Source organism: Oreochromis niloticus, linkage group LG15 (genome assembly GCF_001858045.2).
Source record: "Oreochromis niloticus isolate F11D_XX linkage group LG15, O_niloticus_UMD_NMBU, whole genome shotgun sequence".
NCBI classification, from domain to species: domain Eukaryota; kingdom Metazoa; phylum Chordata; class Actinopteri; order Cichliformes; family Cichlidae; genus Oreochromis; species Oreochromis niloticus.
Genome location: NC_031980.2, coordinates 13,769,952 through 13,788,937, shown reverse-complemented (window position 1 = coordinate 13,788,937; position 18,986 = coordinate 13,769,952). Strand labels below are relative to the sequence as shown.

The window sequence follows — 18,986 nt, the reverse complement described above, 5'->3', positions numbered from 1 at the left end:
TATATTAATTTGCATATATGAGTTTTAATTTGTATCAAATATGATACACTTGGCTTTACATTGTTAAACCCACCTGGGCTGGCGAGGCTAAGACTCAGAGGCATAAGGCAAACCCACTAAAACATCCCGGTCCAGAAAGCATGAGGACAAAAGTGTCTACTTACTTTGAAATATATATTTTACAAAGTACACACAGACATGTAATCAGGTTTTTTTTTTAATTGCCAAATTCTTAAACACCTCATTATAAAATCCTGTTCATATACAAAGTCCAGCAGAGCTGTGAGTCAGTAAATACTAATAAATGTCCAGAGAGGAGAACATGAGAGTTGGTTTTATGTAATCTGGGTCAGTCCATGAAACTCTGGAGATGTAACACAAACGAAAAAACCCCAAAGGTTTTCAGAATTGCAACTTATTGTTGTTGTTTTTTGTTTTTGTTTTTCTGGTGACTAAGCACCTTGGCTGAGAAGTGTCGAGCAGCTGTCTGGGACTGATCCCTGCAGAAGGGCAACCAAAGGCCACTTTAGAGTGTGAAAAGCATACATCGCATGTTCATTTCTCACTCTGCAGCCACATGACACGGAACAGACAGAAACAAATATTAAACTTGCTCTCAAGAAAAAGATGCATCGCTGTTCTGTGAACTGCATGGCAAAAAAGCAATAATAACAATGTTATTAATAATAATAATAATAATAATAATAATAATAATGATAATGATAAAAGTACCTAGATAGCTAGAGATCTTCTGACGTGATTTTAATAGCATGCAGCTGAATATAATTCCTACGGTAAAAAATAATAATTTACAATTAATATTTCTTTAATTTATTGATCTAAAGGAAAACATATGGAACATAAGACTGTTATTGTTTGGTCAATATATAAAATCTTTAAAACATATTGAATGTTTTGTTATCAGAAGATAGCAAAAATATACAAACCAAAATGAAATACCCTTTTAAAATGTCCCATATACAGTATAAATATCAAACTAGGCATGATTTTTTTTAACCTACAGAATAGCAATATTAAACATAAATGGAAGTGTTCAAATATGATGGAAAATAAAAACTATTTTTCTGCTCGGTCCCCTTTCTGAGTGGTCGCCATGAACAACAAACGGTCCTCCATCAAAAATAAGCGAGGCTTGTACTATATTCTCTCTGTGTGCGTCATAAAATACTAAAAAAAATTGGCTAATCCCCATACTTCATCCCACCTCTAAAAGCAGATGATTATTTTTGGTCTCAATTGCTCAAATTACACAATTAAATACACAAATGGGAAGTGAAACACTAAGTAGAGACAAAAGGGAAAGTTTTTGGCACTAATATTTCTTCAGAGGGTTTGCAAAGTCCTGCATCCAGCAGGGCACTCATAACAGCAGGAGTTTCTCTCTCTCTGTAGTGATGCTTCTGTTCTGCTTATACTGCTCCACTTTAGTCTGCAGCCGTTTGTTAAACGTATCCGGGTTTGGTTGTGTGTTGATCTGGCAGCCGAAGAGCGAGATATGTAGTGACCATTCAGAAAGGGTACGTTTTCCGAGGGCTCCTTATAAGGCTTCGAACTCGTCGATCCTCTGCTTGGTGTTGCCCTGCCTGATCTGTCGCAGAGTCTTGTATTTGTCTCGGCCAGCCCGCACGTTCTCGCTGTGGAGGAGGTCATTGGCGGTATTCTTGGATTCATCACGTGCCTGAGCCAGCTCTGAGGTCAGGGCCTGAGGGTGGAGGAAAGGAAGAAGAATGAGATCAGAGGGCAAAAATCAACAATGCCGCCTCTTATACAACTCCATGAATGAGTCACCATGTCCATTTTAGCTCACTATAGCCTCGAACTTTTTACCCCCCAAAGACATGTATGTTAATCAGTCTTTAACCTTCCATCTAGCAAATGCACATCATGTTTGGCACCGCCTACACAAAACACTATTTTGGAAACTCAGTTTCGGCATTTACACGTGGATGGGGACGACAAAGATTTTTCCCTCTTTTTTTGCCATGAGACATCAACATCTCCGTATGATAAGAGTTCTATCAACGTGTGTTGCTTTAGCGATAAACATTTTCTGTTTTTTTCTTTTCTTCATAAAAACACCAGTGTATGTGACGATGTAGCCTAAATTGCATACAGCGTTTCCAGCAGTGATCATTTGTCCAAGCTCTCTCCTGCTGTTTGCCACGTGTGCGAAAGGACGACTTGTCCTGATCTGATTCTCCTAACACTTTCTGAAGTTAATAGCTGAAAACAGGCTGTGACGACGATCCTGAAAATCAATACAGTTTGCTTGATCACTTCTTGATTGGTCCATTAAAAAAAATGAAAAAAGGGCTTGAATGTATTCTTCAGCCCTGAGAATTTTACACCATTATCTCCTGTAATTATTAAGTTAAACTTGGCTCAAAAATCAAATACATTTCCACACATCTCCAAGAGATTTGGAAAACTTTCTCAGCAGACTCATCATTTTCTTCCAAACTCTTGTAGTTTTCCAATTAATAACAACAACATACGACTACTAGAAACAGAGAATATATTGTCTGGGCAGTCTGTGGCAGGAACCTGAGAGCTGACTTTATATAAACTAGTGAGCAGTAAAGTTTTTGCTCTCCACACAGGAAGCGACTATCAACTGGGCAATCGGCGATAACAGAAAGTCAATGACATATCTAGCAACTTGAAGCAATGACGGGTGAAATAACCTCTGGCCATGTGAAGTTTTCACAACTTCTAGATGAGCACTTCAAGTTAATATTGATGTGAGGGAAGCAAAGGATGCTGTTAACTGTCATATGGTATGGCGTGGTAAATGCCTTGACAACCAGAGCCCGAATCGTCTGCTAGCGACCAACTGTCAAAGCGATGCGTGATGAGGGGTTCGCTTCCTGCATAGATGCCCCTCATTTCTGAACTCAGCTTTGAGATTTGGGTACAGGCCGATCAGGTGACTGAGCTGGTCTCCAACATCAAGTTCACACATTCAAAGGTGCCGCTGATTTCAACTTCCTGATGTTATAGTCGAGTATACTTATAGTCTAGTATAGAAAATCAAGCCAGAGCTCAACAGCCTCGGTTCTACGTGAAGGTCAAAAGAGAAGTGAGAACAGGATGAATGCGGTGCAGAGACTTGTAATCTTTCAAGTTTAACTGAAACTACAGCTGTGAACTGGCTTTTACATAATGTAGTGCTATTCTAGTCTTATGGACTGCAAACATTGCTTTGGTGTTAATAGTGTTTAAGTTGGATCAAGGCTTCAATGAGAACTCTGATGCATTCAATAACACCAGGCCCTTCTGTGCTTTCACAGCCAAACTGTTTGTTCCAGTTAAACTCTTCTCTGTCTAGGCTTGTTTCAAGCTGTCAGCTGATTCGGACTAAGATTACCTGAGGAGGAAGTTCTATTTCTTAATCTGTCTGTACAGATCTTCTACCCTAATGTTGGGTAACACAGTAACAGATAAGCATGAAAGCAGGTAATTCTTCCTGATTATTTAACTGAATTGCAGCAACCACACATGCAGCACTGTTTTTGTCTGCTATCATTAACACAGCTGATAACCTCAGATAAAGGTGTGAGTGTGCCATCACTCTTGCCAATGACTGACTGTGTGAGGTGCTAGTTTTCACCTTCAGCTGTTTCTGGACGCGCTCGTTCTTCTCGGCCTCAGTCAGGCGGTCCTCCTCTTTGCGGTGGTCGTTGATGCCGTCCATGTGCAGGTCGGCGCTGTGCATGCTGGCGTTGTCGTCACTGTTGTCGTCCATGAGGTGGTCGTACATGGGGGGAGGTGGTGGCGGCAGAGGCGTCGTCATCACATTGTGCAGCTCCTCCTTGGTTTTAATCAGATCGTCCTGAGCCTCACGGGCCTGGTGATGACAGAGAAGGTCAGTCAGCTCAAAATCAACGCTAGAGAATTTCTAACTGCAAATAGGTCTGCAATCATTTAATTCAGTTCTTGTTTCAGACAGAAACAGCTGAGTGAGCCTGAGTAAACTGCACTGTGGTCACGTTAAAGCTCTCACCCTGAGCTGCCATGAGTTGGCCTCCTCCTCCTTGCGTTTCTTAGCCTCCTCAAGCAGGCTGATCTTTGCTGTGTGCTCTGCCAGCTCAGCAGCCTGACACACACACACACACAAAAAAACAAGAAATAAGAGAAACGTATTGTTTTATACAGAAGGGCAAATAAAGACTCTTGTAGCATCCAGAAAAAATACATCTCATCTTGTTCATGTCTGTTGTCTTACACTACTACTATACTACTTCTGTATCTACACTTCAAGAGACTAGAACCTTCTCCTTCTAATTAGAAACTAATCTAACAGACCACAATTGTTTCAAAGCATTTCAAAGAGTTTCCAGAAATAAATATGGGCAGCTTGATTTATTATAAGTGTCATATTAAATGACTTTTTTTCCCTGTTTTGTTTTTACTTCTCCCCCCAAAATAAAGAAAACTTTGTTAATCAGATTTTAAATTTTCTGTAAGAATTTAATTTTAATGTTAGTTTAAACCTTCCTTTGATCTTTCACTTGTTTGATATTTTTAGCTTTAAGCCTCAGTATGCATTAAAAAATATCAAATAATATATATTAAAAAAATTCTAAATTTAGAGTCACAAAGAAAGCTAGATTTAAAACTACATTTGATTACTAATTCAGAAAATATGATTGGAAACCAGTGTAAAAACTGTAATAGTTCATTTTTGTATTATTGTAAACTGCCGGCATCATTTAAAAAAAAGAAAAAAAGAAACAGGAAGCAGCTGTCACTGTGAGGAGGCATCTTCATTAAACCTAACCAGACCGTGTAGCCTCACATTCTTTCTCACAACTACAACAATGTCAACGGCTTGTCTTTCACCACACTGAAGTATACCCTGCTCAGCATTAAACGCCACGCCTTCTCTAGCTGTTCAGTGGGTGTAGGCTGCCTCCAGCAAGCCATGAAATTATGTGAAAGGTGCTCGGCAGGAAAATGAAGTTAGTGAAACGCTATTATTAATGAGATACGTGGGTTCAAACAAGTTCGTATCAATGTTCTCACACGTCTTCTGTGAGCGGAAGCTGCACATGGACTTAATCCATTACAAATGTCTTAATGGGGTTTAAGTAAAGAGGGCGTCGCAGCAGGTGTCTCACTAATAAAACTGTGTCCGGCGCCTGAATGTGGAGTAGGAACCACAGCTTTTCGTGTCAGGACAGTTGAACTGAAGCACAGTCTTGCAGGTGGTCCTGAGGGGATTCTAGTCTGAGGCACAGCAGTGGGGACCAGCTAGACACTACAAAGAGGTTTTGTCTGGAGCAACAGTAGCCAGGCATCAGGACATGCCTGATAATAGATCTCGGCAATAAAAGTGTGTGTGATAAATCTGTTTTTTCACTGTCACCATAATCTTACAATGAAATAAGCCATTTTAGCCTCCTTCCTTCTCCTGTTCAGGCAGCTTTTTTCTGATTGGTTGCTCTTCCTGGTGTTAGACCTGTGTCTCTGAGATGACCATATAAGGAAGATCCCTTTTCTTTGCCGTCACACATAGTCTGACCCTGAATTCCTGACTCAGAGGATTTACTTTGCACACTGGCCTCAATATTAAAAAACAGTGCACATGTTTATCATGAGCATCCACCTATGTAACAGTACTGAAATGAGAGGAAAATAAAGGAAAAATCACAAAAGACTGATTTAAAACACCGACCAGCTGCTCCTGACTCTTCTTCTGTTGCTCAGAGTGGCGGGCTAGCTCCTCTTTAGCCAGCAGGGCAGCCTGACGCTCTGCCTCCAGACGAGCTGCCTCCTCCTCTGCTCTCCTGCGCTCCTGCTCCAGCATCATGGCTCTCTGCAGCTGGTCCTGCAAATCTAACATGCAAAAAGAGGGGGAAAGAAAATATAATATGACACAAATACTTTATTTAAACATGTAGATATTTATGTTCACATGTTATTTTTTTTTTCATTATCTTATTAGATAACAGAGCAGCAGTATATGTCTGTATATTTGTTACTATTAACTGAGACCACCAACTCACAGCAGTCTCTTAATAAGGAAGTTCAATAAAAAGTAAACCTGTCAGATGTCAAACATGTTTCCTGAATACCAAAAAGCTCTGCACCATGACTGTGTGAACGCCTTCTTATTTATAATGCTCCGGTGTTTGATCAGCTGGAATTTAAATCATTTAACAACAAACATTGCAAATCATTTGGAGCTAATTTACAACCAGACTGCTTCCGTAAATCAATCAGAGTGTTTTGTCTTTTGCTTTTATGACAAAACTGCAGACAGTCCATTCCAAGACGTAGTTTTTGTTCCTCTGTTTTGAATACAGAGCCATATCTAATCAAAAAGACAATGAATACTAATAACTGTGCTTCATTCCGTGCTGCTTTTACTGTTATTTTGGGGGCAGGGGGTTGCCTTTGATTAATCATTTAATTTACCCAACAAGTAAACTGAATGCATAACCTGATAACCTATTGTTACCTACCTGCATAACAACACGTACACACATATTCCAAGTATTTTCTCACACACACACACACACACACACACACACACACACACACACACACACACACACACAGCCTTCCCCTCGCCTCACCTTTCTCTGCCTTCTTGGTCTTCTCCTCAAACTGGTAGAGCCTCATCATCAGGTCCTGCTTCTCTTGCTCCATCTGCTCCTTCTCTTTCTCAATGGCCTCTCTCTTCTTCTTCTCATTCTCCAGCTGGGCCCTGCAGATAACACAAAGCAGCCGTGAGGACACAAACAGAACTGATATAGCTGATACATGGTTACTGCAAAAGGCACACACACAAACGTGGCATTTGGTGCATGTTTGCAAAAACTGCTCTATAACAGCTGGTGAAAACAACAAGACATTTAAATATAACTATATATATATATATATATATTCATGTAGTTGTATTATACAGGTGAAGTCTTGTGATTTTACGTTGCACAACACTCACAAAGACTTGGCAAACTGAATGACTTCATTGTTTATGAGAGCTATAAAAAGCCGGCATGAAATCAGATGATAGAAGGATGTGATCAGAGCCCTCAGTAACCAGGAATTTTACTCACAGCAATGGAATTATTGGCTAACTGTTTGTCCACAAAATATGTCGATCTGCCTGATGCTTAATCTTAAAAAACTAAACAGTTCATTTTCTCAAATTTGGGATGAGTTATTCATCTCTCTGTTCTCTACTCTTAGTTAAATTTCGTTTGCTCATGTCTCCTCCTGCTGCAGAAAAAAACCTGATGTCTCTCTGGGTTTGCTAATGTTTAAAGGGGACATGAAATGCTAGACACATCAAAGCTAATATACACAATTGAGCACTGCTCTCAAAAACTGGCACAGATGTAACACTGTCTGTGAAGCTGGATTTAAGAAATAAGTGCTTAAAGTTTTAAAAAACATGTTTAGCGCTATCTTCTGTCAGTAGGAGGGAGCGTGACGTCATGTGGTTGGCTGGTTGCAACAGACTTAGATTAGTTATTGTTAGCTAACCAGTGATAGAATGGATAATTCAGAGGAAAATAACGACACTAAAACTAAAAATCTGTTTAAGGGGATCGCAATTGTGTTGCCCTAAATAGAACAATGAGTTCTGTGTTAAGAAACGGAGTCAATAGTCTCAGTTTTCACTGTCTTTCTCTTTAGCAGTAATTGGCTGCTCGCTGTTTGGCTAGCTGCACTCAAACAGAAAATCCAGCTGTTAGCCAAAATATTTGGGTTTGTAAAGCACTTTATAAATGAGTACTTAGTAAGGTAGTTAGTTTTAGTGTTGTTATTTTCAACTGAGTTATTGATTCTGTCACTAATTAGACTTACATTAGTTTATGTTAGCTATTACCGCAACCAACCAACCAACCACATGACATCATGCTCCACACTGACGGAAGATGGCGCTAAACATATTTTTAAAACTTTAAGCATTCATTTCTTAAATTCAGCTTCACAGACAGTATTATATCTATGTCAGTTTTTGAGAGCAGGGCTAACTGGTCTGAATTAACCTTTATGGGTAGCATTTCACGTCACTTTTAAATGAAGTTTCTTGAGGGACTCATCGCAAACCATATTGTAATTGTGTTTGAACACCAGCCAACCTGATTACTGGACAGACTGCGGGCTACTATGCGCGAGCCTGAACTGGTGATCTGATGGCTCTCCCACTGGTATTCACTGTTGTTGTCTGTTCATGGTTACGTCACTGTGTTTGAACAGCTGTGTAGGACAGACAGTGAGCTGACAGCTGCTTTTGAGATCAGGGTCAACGTCCATTCAGTTTCAGCTCAGCCAACACAGGAAGTACATTTCCTACACTTCACCTTTTTTGTAGTTATTATATCAAACCTCTAATATTTTCTGTGCACCTCCCTTTTCTTTCCTCCCTGACCTCTGAATAAAAACTAATTAAAAAAAGAAAAAGTGATTCATTAACTTTTTGCGCAAACTTTACTGCGCTCTAAACACAGATTTTTAATGAGTAAAGTTTATACCCATCAATAAACACTTAATAAACTCTAAAGAAAAAAGTCAAAATAATATGTAATTTTTTGTAAATGTATTAAAAAAACATTCATTTTAAATTTTACCTAAAAAAAGCATTAAACTGCAAAAAAAAGGAACCCCTTTTTTAAAGTTACTATATTAATTTTCTTGTCAAACTGCAGAGAAATAAACTCAATACTTAACTATTAATCAAGTTACTGTGAAAATAATAACTGATAAGGGGTGTTAGTAGCAGCTGCAGCAATGACGTGTTCTAATGTTGTGATTGATTGCTCATTGCTCATTTTTATTTACAGCTGACTCAATGAAAACACATCAGCTCTTATCAAAATCTCAGTGAATGGCACGAGGATAAAACCATAATAGTCTAGAGGGTTTATGTTCTTACTGAAGACAACAGTCACACAATAATTTTTAAGTGTGAAACTACTTCTTAAATGACACTCATCTCCACAATCTGCGTACCTCTCCATCTGCTTCTGGTGCTTCTCCTCTTTGGCCTGGGCCTTCATCTGCTGCACCTCAATCGTATCGGGTTTACGGCGACGCATGTACAGCTCGTGGTTGCCCATGCACAGGTGCAGGATGCGCTTGTTTATGCGCAGTCTCGGGGCGTAAAACACAAAGTCCTGAATTTGGGAAAAGAATCAAACAATAATAACGATAAGAAGAAAACGGAACAGACACTGGGCTGAATAATGAATACTGGTGCTAAAAAAAACCCAAAAGACCTCTACTCGTAGTAAAAGGCAGAGCGGCCTGAAGTGCACAGATAAGGTTTATACCACTTGCTTTTGTGTGTGTGTCTGCAGTCAATCACTAACAGCGCTGCCTAGAAAGCAGCTCTGGCTATTCTTTATGCTCGATTGCAACGGGAGATATGCCTAATGGTTTCCCCCTCCGCTGCAGAGAAACATGATGCCACGGGTAAAATGGAAGCAGCGAGCTTAAATACAGAAACACACTGTAACCCAAAACGCCCTGAAAAGCCAAAGAATTAAAGACAAAGAATGCTTCAAGTAAGGGAAATTACACAGAAAAAAGGACCTTTGAAAGAAGAGGTTTAGAAATATCAGTGTGTGTGAATGCATCTATGAGATTTCTAACTCACCGGAGATTTCTTGTCAATAGGCTTGATGATGAATTTCTTATCATTGAAGGAAATGTTTCTGATTTCACTCCAGGGGAAGCCAATCTTAGGGGTCAGTCTGAAGGAGAAAGCACAAGAAAATAAATGTGAAATAAGTGGGACAATGTGGGTGTCCACTGGGACACAATAATAATCATTTTCTGATATAGTGTGACCTTCCTGCATGCTTCCACTGAGACGGATAATGGTGCCAATACAGTGTTTTAAACATAGAAACCTGAACTGTCTGTTTAGTAAGAGTGCATTTTTCCACCAAAAATGTATTGCACATAATTAACCACAGCTTTCTTTTTTCACACTGCAAAAAGCTGATTGCTCTTGGTCTTCTCTTGTCTGAACTCAGCTATTTACACCTCCGCCTCTTTAAAGAAATGGACTTGCACAGAGCATGATGAAGAAATAAAATACTACATCACACCCAGTTTTTATTGTCTTCATACCGGTTTCAGGTCTCGTCCTGAGGTTTTATTGCTAGTTTACACGGCACTGAAAGGTTTAGCACCTTCATCCTTAGACAAGTGTCTCTTTCTTTCTGTTCCAAGCTCAAAATACTGACCTACAAAGACAAAGATCTTAATAAAATGAGACTTTTTAAGTAGCTTGTGTGCTTGCGCCAATAAAATGTATTTTATTACAATGTAAGTAATGTTTCCAGCACTTTCCTTGGCATAATGTGCATTCTTATCAGTTGTTATTAATACTTCAGCTCCTGCAGTTAGTGGATTAATAGACAAGTAATCAGCAACTGAGAAGTGAGTCATCGTTTCACTTTTCTCGAATTTATGCTAAAATCTCTAATTATAGTATTTGAATGTAAAAAACTCACTCTTTAGGTCATATCATTTTATTTTGGACTAAACAACCAAACTGAAGGCAGCTTGGAGTAAATTTGCAAATTAATAAATCATTAAAGTGACTCACAATTCTAGCCCCATTTATTATAAGAATACAGACAGTTTACATATAAAGCTATAGAAATACGCTGAACAATCTCATTTGGATCACATTTCATTCATTCTGAGTCAGAATAATCCTCTTAGCATGGATTTCAGTAACGAAGTATGAGGGATGAATCTGGGGTGTGGCAGGCTGCTTTGTTGTGCCAGAAAAGAAAACACTGAACGAATGCCAATGTCTTTCAACACAATGGAGAGTCGCACTGTAAACATGGAGAGGCTGATAATGGTGTAATCTGAAAAAGCAGCCGCACACCTCCCAACGAAACTCTGAAACTATGAAACTATACTCCCTGAACTGGAATTTCGCTCCAGCTGACCCTGACACATGCCTGTGGAATTGAGAAAACAATGTGGAAGTTATCTGCTGAGTATTTCTATCACGCTCCTGTGGTCTACGGAGGTGTGCTTTATCAATTCATTTTGGTAACACAAAACTCTTTGCTCAAAACTTGTTTCGATTTTTGCTTTGAAAAAGAGAAACCATGAATAAACAGATTTCACTACCTAGACTCTCTTTTAAAGTTCACTAATATATAAGAATTCATGGGTAAGAAATATTAGCGTTTGACTGCAATGGCTGCAAAAATGCATGAGTAATAAAAGGTGTGCTCCAGCTTCAGGTACTGCTGCAGTCTGTAAATGAAAATTTGTTGTAAAGTGACAGTAAAGGGTCAGATAATGACAGCTAAACAAGCTGAATAGATAACAGAGAGTAATGCTGCATACTCAGGATACTCTGAGACAGAGCTGCATGGGTGCAGCTGTCTCTGCTTCAAGCTGTACACTGGTCCTACAAAAAGCTATGTTGTAGCTGTTTACTGGCACCAGGGGGCAGTGTCAAGAAAATGTGTGGAATAACTGGTCTGTGTGCTACTCTTGTTTGAGTTTGTGCTGTTATGTGTCTTTTTGCTGAGCTCTCATTGCAAAAGACTCCAAGAATGATTCGGAAAAGGGTGCATGCCCACTCCGGATCAGAATGGAACTGAAAGACAGACTGGTGTGGCATCTTGGTGACAGGGATACTGTATCGGAGAGAAGGCAAAGCTATTGATTTACAAGTTGCGGGCAGTGACCAAAAGAATGATATTGGAGATAGAACTGGCAAAAAGGACCTTCCTTCAAAGGGAGTCTGGACTCGGTGTCAGAGATAAGGAGAGGCAATCAGTCATTCAATAGGGACTCTGAGTAGAGCTGCTAAAGGAAGTGGTTCAGGCATTTGACAAAGACCTCTCCTGGGTGCAATGTTTCAGGCATGTCCTACTGGAAGGAGTCCCTGGGGCAGACCCAGGACACAATCGAGAGTTTATGTCTCTAAGTTGGCTTGGAAACACCATGGAAGAGCTGAAGGAGGTGGCCAGGAAAAGAGATGACTGGACGTCTCTGGGTGGACTACTGTGCCCACAAGCTGGACAAGCAGCAGAAAACAGTGAAAACTGTCCACTGCAGCTGCTGTTTGTGTCTTTCATGCTGCTTTTTGCAGCTTTTTAAAAAATTAACAATATTTCCTCTTCATGGTTCCCCTGTCTGCTTATGCAAATTTAAAATTCCAACCTACATCAAAATCCCCTGCACACAAGTGCATCTGTACAGGTTGCATACCCAAAATCATTCACTCTATGTAGTAAAATGCCTCCACAAATAGACACAACTCATTCACCAGACTCATTCTGCTGATAATATCATTTATTATTTGCTGACTTTAGTAGCTAGCAGAACTAACTTACATCTGAATGTGCCACCAATTAATTTAAGAACTGTCTCATTATGCTTAGGCCCAACCGGCAACCAGTTTTTAGGCCTGCAACAATGATGGACAGGAGTCACAAATCATCACTTTCACCGACTGACAAAGTCTAAACTAAGGCATTTAAGCCTTAGTTTAGACTTTAAGAAACAACCGTGTGGTAATATGTGCCTTTAATAGCTACTCAAAGAACAAAACGGCAAAGATTAGCAGCCAGCATCTTTACTCTTTTAAAATATGCATCATATGCAGTAATCTACCGAAAATCCCAATATTGGTCAGGCTCTACAACAAAAAAAGTTATTAAAGTAACTTTTATCTATATAAAAAATGTATATAAATAACCGTTTCAGCTCCAGTGTGTCATTCAAGCTTTGACTAGTCAGTGCTACACAGTTAAGGCCAATTAAGAATCTATTTATTACACCCATTTAACTCCTAAATGCTAAAAAGTGAATTTAGTGTGTGAGGCTGCACTTGCCTAAAGACAGAGCTTTGGCTGAAAAAAGCAAAAACTGCCCTTTAAAAATGAGCTACAGCAGCGGGAGCAGAAGGAGTTAATCCAGCTCCAGCCTGGGTGAAACCTTGGCTGCACTGTTGCATTGTGGGCAGGCTGCCCTAATTGGAGAGAGAGTGTTGTAGGTTTGCTTCGCATTCTTAAGTGCTGCACAGCTTGAAAAACCAGTCGGTGTAGCCATGGTTACAGCAGAGGGCACCATGGAGGAGAGGCATTTTTATGCTGATCCCAGCGAGCGCACAAAGAGACACTCACACGAGACCTGGTCTGATTCCTAACAATGTATTTGTCGCTCTTCTTGGAGGTTTCATACCTCAAGTTGTTAAATTAGACTTAAAGTGAAATGAAAGCACAGGAATCACTCAAACACAGTGGCAGTAAAGGTAATTAAATCATTTAGATTTGAGAAGGCAATAAACCAAGCTTGTAAATGTTCAGTTAGAGGCCTGACGAGGGAGCTGAGATACTGAGCTTTCTCTTTAAAACGTCATCAGTGTCCTGTGCTCATTTGTTCCACAGACGGAGCAGACCGCACTGCATGGCAGGAAAGTGGACAAATTTAATACGTGAAGAGCGACAACCGAAGCCAAAGCAGGCAGCTTTTCCAAGCACGGGGTCAGTGACTGAAAGGCCAGTCATCTGGGATGGAGTGCCCCTTTAACACAGTGTACTTCACCCCAGTAACCACACACAGGAGGCCACAGGGGATCTCAGAAGTCATTTCACCAAACCAGAGGGTGATTATCTCCCAAAGTGTCTTGGCCTACAAACAAAGTGGAAAATCACAAGCAATGCCAGAAAGCAATGTGGAAACACCCAATCAGCAGTGTGTGTTGGAGCTCTCAAAAAGTAGGTCTGCCTTCAAGCACAGCACCACAAACTGATCAAAGGATAGAAAAAATACAAACATTTACTTTGTTTTATTTGTTTGTTTTTAACAGAAAAATGGGTAGAGATTAACTGTACACTTTAGCCTGGTTAAGCAAGTTTATCTCAGTGTTACCAAAGGTGAGACCGAGAACTGAATCAGATGGAATGAAAGGCGAGGCAAAATGTCTGCAGCTTTTGTATATCATCTGCATTTTTAAATGGCCCAAAAATATTTGCTATGCGTCAGGAGATTTTTTTTCCCATTCAGAATTATGTAGAGCATGAAGTGAACCTCTACAAACAACTGATAACCTTTATCTTTAAAAGAGACTAGGTCACAGTCACCTGAGGCAGTCAAAACATAAGTACTAAAGCCATGAAACCACATTATGTGGCAACTTGTAGTCCAAAACCCTGAAGAACTCCATATAAGAACCTATTATTTGACCTGCACAGCAGACTTTTGACTCAAAGTAAACTGCTGATTTTGAATTTCTTACTCTCTGTATCTCCCGTGTCTTCATTGTTATTCTTGTCATACTGCCTGCTGTAGAACAGGAACAGTGATTAAGTACAGACATGAACCTGGCTCAGCCAGTTTAGTTGTGCAAATGGTAAATGGACTGGTTCTTATGCAGCACTTTTCAACTCAACTTGAGCACTTAAAGCGCTTTATACAGCAATATCCCCTAATACTCACACTCAGGTGAATGCATCAAGAGCAACTCGGGGTTCAACCTTGGGAATGCCGAGTAAAATAACCACAGATTGAACCACCACCATCAATCTGATTAGTAGATGGCCTGGTCAACCTCCTGAGCCACAGACACCTCAGGGCCACAGCTACAACAACAAGAAGAGACACCAAGGAGCTGCGCTTACTTGTCATCCTTCTCATAAATATTGAGTCCCAGGGCGTCCACTCCCAGACGCAGCTCTGTTCCCTTCTTATTCTTGATGTCGAAGTAGTTGACTCCGTACATTTCAAGGTCCTGGGCGATCTTCAGGTACTCCAGCATAGCATCCTCCCTGCAAGAACAGGCAAAGATCAGGAGATGAAAACCACAACAAATTTTTGTAATTCCTATTAGGACAGCAGGATTACACAAAAATAAATCTTAACAGTACTGCAGAAATGCAGTAACTCACTTCAGCATCCCGTGGTGCTCCTCATGCCACACCTGGATCCTCTCCTCCCACTGATCTTTGGATAACTTGTGCTGTTCCATGACTCTGTAGACAGAATGAGAGAAAGAAAGTATGGGATTAATGTAGAAACATGCTATTTTTATGCAGTTTCTGTGGCATAAAGTGGAACTTTTTGGTATGGGATAGCATAACGTGGCAACCCTCTGGCTGATCTGGGAATTTTGTTCACTTATCCTGCATCAGAGTTATAGTAAAAAGCACAAAATGCTGTTGAGTAACTTTGGACTTCACACTCCATCCTAATGCATATATGTTTATGTCTGTGTGGTTGGAGGGGCTTAGAGCTACAGGTGTGTTTTTGTTGTTGTTGTAGATTTCTACAAGAATTTCAAATTTCTTGCTTAGGTTCATTACAAGGCACCACTTTGTTGTTTAGTTTTGCAACAATCTCTACGCCTATGGGACAGACACATACAAGCATTACGCCCAGACATTCAAAACGTCTTCAAAGATAAATTTAAAGTGCCAATCCCTGACACACCCACTCACATTTAAAATCCTGTTCCTGGTTACTAAGCGTGGTAAAAATGGACTCCTACTTTTAACCTCAAACTATTAACCTGTAGAGTGTTTTATGACTGGTGCGGAAAAAAAATAAAAAATAAAAAAAATGTATATTTATTTATATATATATACAAATATATATATGTGCCAGACAGGAAATTGTAGTAACCGCATATATCTTGGTGAGGGTGAAACAAAAGCCAATCTAATTGGATTACAAGCATAATTTGCTTTTGACTCATTGTTAATTAGAAACAATGTTTCCTCAATAAAATCCATCCCCTCTTTTATTTCTTTGGGTGGAGACTATGAATTTCTTTGGAGCTGGTTCAACCAGTGCTGCTGATTTTAAGCATGTTACTTCCTTTTTTCGAAGAAATTTTCCCTATTAAAAGCAAATAAGGACAAACAAGTGGTTTAGATTAATAAGCTAAGTCTGCAAATCTCAATTGGTGATTCTGAGCTCACATCTCACCTGTGTGGCAGTAGGCGCTCAGACAGGAGGTACCCAGGCCGGTGGACATCCTTATCGTAGTCTCCAAACTTGGCCTGAACAGAGTAGGAGGCCAGCAGCACGGCTGTCTCTGGTGGGCAGTAGACCTCGTCGCTGAGGATGCTCTCCTTCACCTGCAGAAAGAAGAGCTTCTGGGTGATCTCCTGGATCAGCTCCTCAGAAACGTCCTCTGGGAAGAACTTGGCACGAAACTTGAACTGCAGGGGGTTCTCCTTCTTCACATCCTGAGATGACACCTAGAGAGAAATTATACAATAAACATACTCACTTACTTGATAAGTTGGTTAGATAAGAGGCTGATATGTTATCTAAGCAGCTGCTATCTCAAAGTATTCCAAGTAATTTTATGGACAGGTTTCTATTTTCATTCAACTTTTCAAAGTGAGTGTCAAGCTATGACTTCAGTTACAAATTGTAAAACTGGACCGTATAAATGCCAGGACTGTCAGAGTGTAAATCAAGACTTTCTGTAGCAAGAATCATCCTGTGAATCATGACGCTATAAAAGCATGTTTTAAAAACAGTTTCTCTAACAAATTTATTATTATTATTGGAAACAAAACAATCACAATCGGTGGTATAAATAATGGTTTTGATCCACACTTGAAACCGTATGAAATCCATTGCGCTGTAATGACCTTAAAAGGGGGATCTGCCCTTTCATTTAGTGGAAATAAACTTTATTAACTCCCAGCTACAGTGTGTGTTTACACAATACACCTCTTCCTCTACTTTCAAAACAGGAACCAGGCGGTCTTGATGGAGAGAATGGGGCCAGGAATATTCCAGTTTGATCACTGCATTGTCCTGATGAGCTGCACTGTCAGCGGACAGTGTACAGTTTGCTGCTGCTGACTGAGGCAAGTATAACTCTCTCTTTCTCTCTCTCTCCCTCTCTCTTTGGAAAAAAACTTATAAATTGACGGGACAGATTAGCATCGTTTCTGGCATTTGTTTCATTCAGGAAGGTATTACTCGTAACCTTTCTTTTCAAATCCACAAGAGATAAACAAGATCAGTGTACTCAACATTATTTTTAAACTCTGAGCTTAACCCTCCTCATGGGAGCCAACAGAGGCTGGTGTACATTTCAAATATTACCCCACACATTTTTCTTTCAATTAAAAACTTGGTGCCTCCCTCCTCGCTTCAGTTTGAGATTCAGAAGTAGCACGCGACTAGTGGTTCAGTTTTGGAATCCATCAATTATCGTCTAAGGACAAAAGCCGCTGTTTCAGGGTTTCCAGCGGAGCCAAGAATTTCTGTTCTGTGCTGCAGTCATTGTTTACAAATTCAGATTAAATTTAAAATCCTAATAAGAAGTTATAGCATTGCCCGACAGTATAGATGGTAGATTCACCTTTATGATTGCTGTCTGATTTCTAACTGACCAAAGATTAACTCGAAAGCTTCCAAAAAAATGACCAAAACTCGCTTCCAGATTAAGTGGATATGAATATGCACAAAGAGATTTTCTAAGTTCTTGTGTTTAAAGATCAGATTATTAGGACAGGATCAGCTGCAGAGTTGAACATGTGGACTATGGGCAAATGACTTTATCAGCTGGCTGATTTTCTTTAGGCTGCTCCCTTATTCACAAGCTTCACATGTTTGATTTGGCAGATTTATTTTTTTTTTTTGTTTTAAAAACCTAATGCCCTCTTGACGCAACCCCAAAAAGGATCTGGGTCTCCTCCCGGAATCGAACCAGGGATCTTTTGTTTGTCAGGCAAATGTGTGCTTTTCACAAGACTGTTTTTGTCCATTTGATAATGCAGATCAACACTGAGCCGAGTGCAGGTAAAGTGTGTTTACTCAGGGAAAGAGAGGAACATAACAGAGGCAGCTATGGTTCACAAAGAGTTCATACTCTTTGTCAAATAATCCACCTCCAGCTGATAACATGTAGCCCTGACCCCCTCCACCCCTTCCACCCTCCTTTGCCACCGCAGGACACAGAAACCAGGCGGGGCTTCAAAGATCAGCTGTAATGTCATATTACACATACAGCAATATGGCAGCTACTGATTGAATGAAAGGCAAACACTAGAGCTTTGAATGCATCGTCCCCTCAGAACAATGCATTCTTTCTCTATTACTCCATATTAATCCACAGGGAAGGGTGTGAAAGGAGCCAAGCAGACATGACATACACGCACAGTTTGCAGGAATCAGGTATCATGTAATGAAAAGCAAAGTGCCCATCAAAGTATAAATCAGACAAAAGTTTGACATTATCCGTAATAATAATCATTCACAATTAAGTATCAATACACACACACATAAAAAAACATATTTTAAAGCTGGGTTTTACCTTTTTGTCCAATTTTAGCCAAGTGTGGTAACCTTTGCCGTCCACATACTGAAGCCCGAAGTACCAGACTTCACGCAAGCCGATGGTTTTTACCACCTGCACAGAGAAACAGAAAGCATTCAGTTTTAGCAGAGCTACAACAGCTATTATCGCCTAACGCACTACAACAGAAATCTTTTTGTAGCTTAATAACGTTTTTATAAACTCGATTGCGAAACAAATTTTTTCATTTCCAGAAAAATACAAAGATTGTGGCCTTCATGCCTCGTAATTTTCCACATAAACTAACTTGTAATTTTTCTCCTCTCACAATGACGAGTTGTGAAAAGGCCTTTGAAGGATTTTCAACCTTTGGCAAAGTCTATACAATCTAACCTTAAGATGACATACTCAGGTACCACACTAATCGGGTGGACAGCCCTCATAGTATTACACATTCTCAGGCTTTAGTTAATGCAGTTAGGCACTGCCAGGACAAACAAAGGTACGCTCTTAAATGCTACATGTTTGATCCCTCTGGCCACGTAAGATCCTGGGCATGAACCACTGTAAAACCATTCATTGTATTCTCACTGGTCTCTGAGGATCTCTCCTCTCCTTAAAGGAAAAGGGACATTTTCTTTTAAATCACAAAGAACACAGTTAAGACAATAAGTAAATCGCTACAAAAATAACTGGAAAA

At 39.9% G+C, this 18,986-nt stretch overlaps 1 protein-coding gene across 2 annotated transcripts in view; it reads right to left on the bottom strand.

The window, feature by feature from the left end:
* Positions 1 to 333: 333 nt before the first annotated feature.
* Positions 334 to 18,986, bottom strand: part of ezrb (ezrin b) — a 31,234-nt gene continuing 12,581 nt past the window's right edge. For both annotated transcript variants that reach the window (XM_013272001.3, XM_005474983.4), the window contains 11 exons: positions 18,305 to 18,400; positions 15,952 to 16,226; positions 14,913 to 14,996; positions 14,646 to 14,792; positions 9,635 to 9,731; positions 8,989 to 9,152; positions 6,603 to 6,733; positions 5,699 to 5,859; positions 4,025 to 4,117; positions 3,632 to 3,868; positions 334 to 1,723 (listed from right to left, as the gene is read on the bottom strand). In XM_013272001.3, the coding sequence (XP_013127455.1) occupies positions 1,559 to 1,723; positions 3,632 to 3,868; positions 4,025 to 4,117; positions 5,699 to 5,859; positions 6,603 to 6,733; positions 8,989 to 9,152; positions 9,635 to 9,731; positions 14,646 to 14,792; positions 14,913 to 14,996; positions 15,952 to 16,226; positions 18,305 to 18,400 (1,650 nt within the window). In that variant the 3' untranslated portion in view covers positions 334 to 1,558. The remainder of the gene's footprint in view (positions 1,724 to 3,631; positions 3,869 to 4,024; positions 4,118 to 5,698; positions 5,860 to 6,602; positions 6,734 to 8,988; positions 9,153 to 9,634; positions 9,732 to 14,645; positions 14,793 to 14,912; positions 14,997 to 15,951; positions 16,227 to 18,304; positions 18,401 to 18,986) is intronic.